Source organism: Denticeps clupeoides, chromosome 19 (assembly GCF_900700375.1).
Source record: "Denticeps clupeoides chromosome 19, fDenClu1.1, whole genome shotgun sequence".
Classification (NCBI taxonomy): Eukaryota; Metazoa; Chordata; class Actinopteri; order Clupeiformes; family Denticipitidae; genus Denticeps; species Denticeps clupeoides.
The window spans coordinates 7,996,452-8,006,579 of NC_041725.1; the positions used below are offsets into that span (position 1 = coordinate 7,996,452).

General features: G+C 51.0%; 1 protein-coding gene across 1 annotated transcript; it reads left to right on the top strand.

Moving 5' to 3' along the window:
* The first annotated feature begins 2,011 nt into the window (after window positions 1-2,011).
* Window positions 2,012-8,511, top strand: slitrk3a (SLIT and NTRK-like family, member 3a). The gene is made up of 3 exons (XM_028961848.1): window positions 2,012-2,362; window positions 2,652-2,724; window positions 3,848-8,511. Exon 3 carries the CDS (start codon window positions 3,897-3,899, stop codon window positions 6,480-6,482), a length of 2,586 nt encoding a protein of 861 aa, XP_028817681.1. The 5' UTR covers window positions 2,012-2,362; window positions 2,652-2,724; window positions 3,848-3,896; the 3' UTR covers window positions 6,483-8,511.
* The last annotated feature ends 1,617 nt before the right edge of the window (window positions 8,512-10,128 follow it).

A 10,128-nucleotide genomic window follows, 5' to 3' on the forward strand; every position in this document is an offset into this window, starting at 1 on the left:
GGCCCTGTCTGCCATGCTTGGTTTTACAGTGGGATGGCTGGGGTGGATTGAGAATGTGAGAGGGGCAGATGCTGTGCAGGTTGGGGAGCACCAGACCCACCGCAGTAGCCACGCCCAACAGGGAGAGACGAAGGCTCAGGCTGGGCGCGTCGCCACCATCAAGCCTGGAATCACTGGCGGCGTCAAATCCTGCCAGCGGCACTGTTTCTGTAGTCGCATCGGTGGGCCGGCTGCTCAGACGTGGCCACGTTACGAAATGCGTATTTGGACAGAGAGCCGCGAAAGCCGGACCGCACAAATCTCCCTACGAATACGGAGTTATTTTCTCTCACGGGCCACATCGGTCCGGTCGGAGGTAGACACACACTCCAACAATGACTGACAGCCCATGGAGGAAAACTCTGACACGTCCCCTGAACATTCCTTAAAACTTGTGCTCAGACAAGGGAGAATCCCGGGGAAGTTCGATAGGGACCTCTCCAAGGTCTCACGGGTTTTTTATCCTGCCTCTGTTCACCAAAACGGAGACGCGGTGAACGAAACGAACTTCTGAGGAGGAACACAGTGCCCTGCCTATATAGTTAAATGAGTATTGTTCTATTTGGAGTGGTAGTGTGTGTGTGTGTGATGTGTTCGTCTTATTCAGACAGCTTCTCTGCGACTGACCAACAACAACAATTTTTTTTTTACATATTTTATCTGCATATTTTAATAAAGCCATCTTATTTGTATGCATATTTGATTTTTAAAAAATCATTCGTTACCCACAGTGGTATAAATATGCTTGTGATCTTACGAACGGGTGGGAGTTCTTCTTGCAAGTCCCCCCCCCCATGTGCACGGTGAATTAAACTTGGAAAATCAACTGTTGACATTCTTCATTTGCAGAAAATCTCACCCCAAACCACCTAGATTGGGTTCAGGTCCGGTGACTGTGGAGACCAGGTCTCCACTTTTTGTTAAGTACATAATTCCACATGTGTTCATTCATAGTTTTGATGCCTTCAGTGAGAATCTACCAAAGTAAATGGTCATGAAAATAAAGAAAACACATTGAATGAGAAGATGTGTACAAACTTTTGGCCTGGACTGTACATATATGTTAAGCCTGTGCGCATTAAATCCTGGCCTTTGTCCACGCATCGAGACTTTTTTTTTTAAATCTAGTTATTAGCAGAATCGGTAAGGACGCTGTGAAGCCCGCCATGGCGGCTCCAGCCCCCCGCGCACAGAGCTCTGTTGCCCGCTGCAGGCGACGCGCGGGACGGCACGACGAGCGGCGCAGCGCGGGCAGCCGGGGCCGGGCGGAGGAGGCGAAATTACTCACGAACTCGAGAGCAAACTTGTTAAGGCGTGAGGCGGACTGGCAGATTATTTTGTCGGGGTGAAAAGCGGATCCTCTCTCCTCAGGAGCGCGGCAGCCCGATCATTCGCGTTCATTCGGCCGATTGTCTCCCGACCGGGCCCGCAAATATTTCTAGAGCTCTAGCCTTGTTATTCTGATATTAAAACTCATTCAACGTGCACAGTGAACTAGTTATTGTAGTTATTAGGGTTATAGTTAGTACTATATTATGCTTCTAGAAACATACAGGTATAGCTTTAGCTGTGTTGCCAGGTGCGGCCTGCTAAGCTGGCAAAATAAAAAAAAAAATTCACGCGATCCACTCTACTACCTCGTGACTTTTATTGATTTCTTTTTTCTTTTTTGCTGTAGTGGACATTATAAACCTGGCACGTCCATATAAGAGACTGTCTTTTGACAACAAGCCCAACAACCTTCCACGGACAAATATAAAGATTAAAGTCGCTCACAACAAGCGGACTTGGCAACACGAGCGTAGCCTCAGGTTCTGCCAAACCTTTGAGGGAAGCGGCTTCACCTGCACCCCAAAAATATTACACCTCAGATGAGCGCCCCACAAGCCCTCCTCCATCCTCACCGCCAACGCCGGCTTCTCTCTCTCCCTCCCTCCCTCCCTCCCTCCCTCCCGCCCTCCGCGCTCGCTTTCTTCACGCTCATTTCCGTGACGTCGCAGCGGAGCGCTGGTGGGGGGAGATCGGCTCCTCCGGAATGATCCCGCGTCCCGCCGGTGCTGGCGGAGCGGACGATGGAGCAGACCTGAGCTCCGGCTCCGTCCCGCCGCTGGCCGCGTCCCGAGCGAACCCGCGGACATTCTATTCCGGTCACGTCTCCGTCTTCTCTCTTTTGCCTTAGTCACAGTAGGAGAGAGAGAGAGAGAGAGAGAGAGAGAGAGAGACGGCGGAGGACCGGGAAAGATCCTTCTGCTCTTTTATCTCCGGTTTATTCCCGATGCTTTGAACTAACGCTGTGTGGAATAAAAAAAAAAAAAGAAAAAAGGTGAGTGGCGCGCAAATCATCTCTTTTCTCATTTCTAAAGGCGTCAAATGAGGGCAAATTAATGTCGATTCCAAGCAATTAAGCTGCAGGGGATATTTAGAGATAGTAACGGAACACATTAGTTTATTTGTGGAAATGATGGAGCAGAATTTATATATATATATATTTTTTTTACTTTACATGTTTCTGAATTTATGTGCGCAAAATCAAACATCTATATCTTGATTATTAATCATTTGTTTGCTATATCTGGTGGTTTTTATTTTCGTCCCTGTGCATATCTTTACAGACAGCAATCCGGGACCGCCCTCGCCATCTGTTCGGATTCGGGAGATGTGAAGTTGGACCCCCGTTAAAACCGAGTGGGTACCCGCAGGATCGAATAAAACGGACCGAGGCGCCCCGCGGGTACACGGAGGAAGGGTGGAGTGGGGGGAGAGAGAGAGAGAGAGAGAAATCACGAAGGGGTGCTGGTGGCGGCGGTGGGGTGCCCAACGGCGCACACAAAGTGCGCCATTCATCCCAGAATGCAGTCACTTTCCCACCGGCAGCGCGCCCCGCTACCGATCCGCCGTGACCGGGAGATCGAGGCTGGCCGTGGCGCGCGTTTTGGCGACACCGAGAGAGAGAGAGACTTTAGATGACGATAAAAATGATAATTTTTTTTTTGTTTGGGGGGGGGGGGGGGGGGGGGGTCGGTTTATTGTATTGGAGACATAACAGGGGTTACAAGTCCTGACATACGCGACATGTCACCGAACCGCCGCGATTCCCGTTGTCGTGCGCTCGGGAACGGATCGGACCGGAGACGCGGTTAACGGGGAGGGATGGGGGGGGGGGGGGGGGGGGGGGGGGGATAAGGCATGATTTACAGCCGACAAAGAAAGAAAGAAAAAAAAACGCACCGTCATTAATAAATATTCCCGAAGAGCGCAGCGAGCCCCTGGCACCGCCGGCGTCGTTACGTAAGGCCCGAAATCAGCTGACGTGGAACTCTGACCTCAGCGCCGATTCTGGTTATTAGGAGGCGAGCTGACCAGGCACTTTCACGCCTGTCATTTTTTTAAGGAGCATCACCCCCCACGAACCGGAACCCCAAAATCCAAGGGCCATGCAAGAAGGAGCCTCATGACCCTGTCCTGGAGTCCGTCCATTTACATTTTACATTCAAGGAATTTATCAGACGCCCTTATCCAGAGCGACTTACAATCAGTAGTTACAGGGACAGTCCCCCCCTGGAGACACTCAGGGTTAAGTGTCTTGCTCAGGGACACAATGGTAGTAAGTGGGGTTTGAACCTGGGTCTTCTGGTTCATAGGCGAGTGTGTTACCACTAGGCCACTACCACCCTCAGTCCCACCCCTGTCACTTAAACCTTTATAATAATAATAATAAGTATTATTACGGATGAATGATGAAATTCCAGCCGATAAAATGTTCTCTCTCTCTCTCTCTTTTCCGTCTGTTTTCCTTCACTCTCTGCAGTGCTGTGAAGTGGCTCTCAGCCGTAACTTCATCAGGTCTCGGTGGAAGGATGCTGTGGGTTACCCTGCTAAGCACAATAGCTTTAGGATGGACCACGCCGATCCCGTTGCTGGACGACTCAGAGGAGATAGACGAGCCTTGCTTCGACCCCTGTTACTGTGAAGTGAAGGAGGGCTTCTTCTACGTGCACTGCGACAGCAAAGGATTTACAAATGTCAGCCAGGTGTCCCAGTCATGGTCCAGGCCCTTTAAGCTCAACCTGCAGAGGAACTCCATGCGCAAGCTGTACTTCAACAGCTTCCTGCACCTCAACAACGCCATATCGCTCAACCTGGGGAACAACGCGCTCCAGGACATTCACGCCGGCGCCTTCAACGGCCTGAGCGTCCTGAGGAAGCTCTTCCTGCACGAGAACAAGCTGGAGGTGTTCAGGAACGACACTTTTCTGGGACTGGAGAGCCTGGAGTACCTTCAGGCGGACTACAACGTCATTAAGAGAATAGAGAGCGGGGCGTTCAGGAACCTGCACAAGCTCCGAGTGCTCATTTTGAACGACAACTTGATCCCGGCGCTCCCCAACCTGCTGTTCAGGTCCGTGTCCCTGACGCACCTGGACCTGCGCGGCAACCGGCTGAAGACGCTGCCGTACAGGGGCACGCTGGAGTTCGTGGGCCGCAGCCTGATGGAGATCCAGCTGGAGGAGAACCCGTGGAACTGCGCGTGCGAGATCGTGCAGCTGAAGGCGTGGCTGGAGCGCGTGCCCTACACCGCCCTGGTGGGCGACATCACGTGCGAGTACCCCTTCCACCTCCACGGCAAGGACCTGCGCGAGATCCGGCGCGGCGAGCTGTGCCCGCTGCTGTCCGAGGCGGAGATCGAGGCCCGGCTGGGGATCCCCAAGACGCCCTTCAGCAGCGAGGGCGCGTGGCCCACCAAGCCGTCGTCCATGCTGTCCTCCTTCCACAACACCGCCTCGTCCGTGGAGTACAAGGAGCGGCACGCCAAGCCCACCAAGCGGCCCCGGCCCACCAAGACCCCGCCCACGCCGCGCGCCGCCTACCCCGGCCCCAACCAGCCCCCCGTCGCGGCCTACCAGACCCGGCCGCCCATCCCCATCATCTGCCCGGCCGGCTGCACCTGCAACCTGCACATCACGGACCTGGGCCTCACCGTCAACTGCAAGGAGAAGGGCTTCCACAACATCTCGGAGCTCCTGCCGCGGCCGCTCAACGCCAAGAAGCTGTACCTGAGCGGGAACTTAATCCAGAAGATCTACCGCTCCGACTTCTGGAACTTCTCCAGCCTGGACCTACTGCACCTGGGCAACAACCGGATATCGTACGTGCAGGAGGGCGCCTTCATCAACCTGCCCAACCTGAAGAGCCTGTACCTGAACGGCAACGACGTGGAGCGGCTGACGCCGGGCATGTTCCGCGGCCTGCAGGCGCTGCGCTACCTCTACCTGGAGTACAACGTGATCCGCGAGGTCCAGCCGGCCGCGTTCAGCCTGATGCCCGGCCTGCAGCTGGCCTTCCTCAACGACAACCTGCTGCGCACGCTGCCCGCCGACGCCTTCGCCGGCACCTCGCTGGCCCGGCTCAACCTGCGCAACAACTACTTCCTGCACCTGCCGGTGGCCGGCGTGCTGGAGCACCTGCACTCCATCGTGCAGATCGACCTGCACCAGAACCCGTGGGACTGCTCCTGCGACGCCGTCCCGCTCAAGCAGTGGATGGAGAAGCTCAGCTCCGTCATCGTGGTGGGGGAGGTCATCTGCCGGACGCCCGAGTCGGCGTCCGGCAAGGACCTGCGCGCCCTGGACGCCGAGGCCGTCTGCCCCGAGCTGAGGCTCGCCGCCCCGTCCCCGGCGCGGCCCCTGGCGCCGTCGCCCGGCGGCTCCGGGGTGAGGCGCGCCCCCCAGGCCGGGCCCGTCCCGCTGTCGGTGCTGATCCTGAGCCTGCTGGTCCTCTTCATCTCGGCCGTGTTCGTGGCCGCCGGACTCTTCGCCTTCGTCCTGAGGAGACGCAAGAAGCTGCCCTTCAGGAAGCGGCCGGAGGCGGACCTGGCCGGCATCCAGATGCAGTGCCGCATGTTCGACGAGCGGCCGGCGGCCTCGCCCGAGAAGCCCGCCGGCCACGTCTACGACTACATCCCCCACCCGGTCACGCAGATGTGCAACAACCCCATATACAAACCGCGGGAGGGCGAGATGGAGCCGCAGTTGGCCGAGACCAAGGACGGCGGCAGCAGCTACCGGACGCTGCTGGAGAAGGAGAGGGAGTGGAACATGGCCGTGTCCAGCTCCCAACTCAACACCATCGTCACCATCAACCAGGCCAACGGCGCGCTCTGCCCCACGGTCATCGACAGCCAGAGGCCCACCCCCACCGTGGGCTTCGTGGACTGCCTGTACGGCACGGTCCCCAAGTTAAAGGACATGCACGTGGCGCACGCCCACCCCCCGGGGATGCAATACCCAGATTTACAGCAGGACGCCCGCTTGAAAGAAACGCTCCTTTTCACCGCGGGGAAGGGCTTCCCCGACCAAACCCAAAGCGAATACCTCGAGTTGCGGGCCAAGCTCCAAACCAAGCCGGATTACCTCGAAGTATTGGAGAAATCCTACCGATTCTAACCCCGTCCCCCGTCCCCCGTCCCCCGTCCAGTAAAAAGCAGCATGACAACATGAAACACATAGAAATATATTACAACAGATGTTTTTTCCCCCAAATTCGCTTGGAGGAAAGGCCATACTCAGATATTCAACCAAGTGCCTTTTTTTCCAAAGTAGCCAGCAATGTTATCTACTCTTATTTTTATACACACAAAAAAAAAAAACACCGATTTTTTTGGTTATTTAGTTTTTTTTTTTGTTTTTTTGTTTTTTTTTCGCCGTGGTGGGGTGGCCTGTGCGCGGAGGAGCGGGACATCTCCGCGGCTCTGTCCACAGTTTGTAGAACACTGCAGTCTTCTGCATGCGTCCGACCGCAGGGTGGGTACCGCTCCACCAGATACTGCAAAAGCGTTGCTGTTCAGTGTTCTGAGTTCAATTTTTTTTTTTTTTTTTATATATCCAACAACAAAAACAACGGTTCTGTCTCGAGGACACGCCCAAGGATCAACATTTGTGAATACACAATGACGCTGAAGATTTTATGGAATTCAACGCACTTTCTTAAGAAAAAAAAAATGCTCCTGGATATTATCACTAACAGCTTTGTAGGAAGCACTTTTAATGTTTTTTTTTTGTTTTTTTTTTCGTTTTTTTTTCTCTCACAAAGATTTGAAAAATGTGCATATATTTATTCTGTAATTTCAGTGAAAAAAAAATTTTACTTGTAAAAGGTAATGTTAAAAATCAATGTATAGTGATTATGCGTCTGGTATAGCCTTCTTAATAAAAACAAACTCTTAAATCCAATAAAGGGGTGCTAACGCATACCGTCTGTGAATAAGATGCAGCTAAAGTATCTGGACGCAGCTGGATATATCAGTATTTTACGGTCATAGCAGATTATAGGAGTCAAATCCGCATATGCCTAAAAACCCATTTGAGGTCTGCTGCTCTGCATCTGCATCATACAAATCTCTCATTGCTGCTACTAGCATTAAAAAAAAGAGATGCAAAGAATAATGGAGCAAGGATCGAGGTCCAAGTATGATGATGTTGATGTACGTGAGCTGTGAACGGGCTGCAAACTTTTAGATATCAGCGACTGGGGCACATATGTGAACATGTATTGGCCGATTCACAAAAATCCAATTCATGTAATATTGTTCATGTTACTGTGTTCTTAGGCCCTTGCTGTAATCAAACCATTAGTTCCGGTGGTTGAAAGGCGTTGCATGGGCTGCGTGTGCAGTGCGCGCAGCGGCGCTGCGGCTTTTGGCCACCAGGGGGCGACGGCGAGTCGCTCACGGGTTCTGTGTAGAAGACGAGCGACGAGCTGATGGAGGAGATGGCCGCCCTGCTATCCAGTGATGTAAAAAAGAAACGTTAAAGTCCAGGACCAAAATACCGTGACATATAACACGTATATATGATTTAAAATCAAATATAGAACCGAGGCTTTATTTTTTTATGCAGTGAATTGAAATATTATTATTATTGTGTTTATTCTCTGAAAGGCCTTTTCATTCGTTGATCCAATACGAGCTGAGAGAATTGCACATCAGGCTTAAATATGAATAGATGGAGAAAGGGAAATATAAAATGTGCATCTTTTTAAACAGGACCTTCATCTATTTCATTTCTGCCCAGTTAACCGCTCAGCATTGCATCGGCACAGACTGTCTATTATGTTCAATACTAAATCCACAGCCATTTCTGACAATTTGATTTCATGCAGCACTCTCGATTTATATGCACATTTGTCAGACAACAGGAAGATGACATCCTTACTGATATATCAGCAACTGTTTGCATGCCATTTCTCACAAGAAATATGAGGTATTTTAACCTTCCCACAAGGTAAAAAGAAAAAAATAGAAGAGATGCAAAAAGATCACCAGATCATCTTTCCTTTGATGGTGACTGAAACAGTGATATGGCACACAATTGTGATTTGTGTTTAAATACTGAAGAATATTATTTTCTCTTCACTCACATGCACCGACAAGTGTGTTGCCTATGTTCTAATAAATTATATTTGTATCTATGGCCATATGAGTTCCCCTTTTGTACATTTCTGTTCAATTTCTGTGGTATTTCAGTTCATTTGACGGTCGGACCAGAGGAGAGTGCATATTAGTGTTAGTGTGGGTCAGCATTTGCATGTTGGATCTCCCGAGAATCAACCCACTGTGGATCCCTGAGGATCTTAAGTGAAAATGAGCAGAAAAAAAAAAAAAAAAAAACTTTTCGGGTAAACATGAGAAACGCCACGTCTGGTTGGTCTCTGTTGCACATCATGTAAAAAAAATCTTGGAGTATATTGTTTCCACATTGTTGAAAAGATCTCTAAAAAAAAAAAGAAGACTCGGCTTCAGGACTGTTTAAAATGTGCCGGCGTGATCTGGGTTGGCTTTGACTGATGTTTTTTTTTCATCCAGTAGACTGGACATTGCTTAAAGAAGAGCGGCTTCCACCCAGCGGCCCTGTTGCCATCAGGTTCTTCCTTGTCGCCGCTGCCTGTTTCCTGTTGTTTGCTGCTCTTGTGTGTGTCTCTCTCTCTCTCTCTCTCTCTCTTTTTTTTTTTGTATTTTTCCATGCGGCTGCCTGCTGGCACGGTGAAATCCTCAGCCTGCATTTTTGCCAACTCAAGTCTTTTCTCCCGCTCCTTTCCTTTGACAATAATTGTTTGTTCTCTGCCTTTTCAGCGTCCTTAATTAGCTGCAAACGATCAAAAACCCCAAGTGGTTGAGGAAGGAGGATATTGGGGTGATGGAGGAGGAGGAGGGGGACAGAATAAGAGGAAAACAATCATGCCGCATCAGCGCACCGCAATCAGGTTTGCTGAAAATGTTACTTCTTAAAAAGGCCACGTTCGTCTCTCTCTGTCATTTGTTAAACAGGACGGTAATCGTCCAATTAGCGGCAAATTGTTAAGAGGAAGATCTGGAGATTTGCTGCGGTTTCCGCAGCGTCCCAATGGCCGGAATTTCTTCTCTTCATCTCACTCTCTCTTTAGTGTGTGTGTGTGTGTGTGTGTGTGAGTGCATTCTATTCCATTGGTCATATTCACATGTTACTGGCTTGTCTGCTTTGTCGGTGGCTGGTGAAGGAATGGGGGACGCTGTCCAGGGTCCTGGACGTTCGTGGCAGGAGGCCTCTGAGCCTAAAACTGCCAGGCTGCCCTGATACGTCGTGCACACCCCTGTCAAGGCAAGTTAGACCTTAAGTCAAGGCCCCTTTCAAGCTGAGCCGTAACCCAGAAAGGGTCCATTAAAAACCGGACGCTGTCTTCACTTCAAGCATGAGCCCAGCCTCTCCCTCTCGTTACCGTCCAATTCATTTACATTTACAGCATTTACCAGACGCCCTTATCCAGAGCGACTTACAATCAGTAGTTACAGGGACAGTCCCCCCCTGGAGCAATTTAAGGGTTAAGTGTCTTGCTCAGGGACACAATGGTAGTAAGCGGGGTTTGAACCCGGGTCTTCTGGTTCATAGTGTGTTACCCACTAGGCTACTACCACCCTTGTCATCATCACCCAATTCGCTGATGATTTACTGCTACTGGTTCTCACGCACGGCACTTCGTTCCATCTGTAGCTGTTTTAAGATTTTCGTTTGAGATGTTCTCACCTTACTTCTGTTCCGAAGCGTACATCTCTAAAGC

Excerpts from the sequence above, each read along its gene's own strand:
- slitrk3a (XM_028961848.1), top strand. The coding sequence starts at position 3,897 with ATGCTGTGGGTTACCCTGCTAAGCACAATAGCTTTAGGATGGACCACG.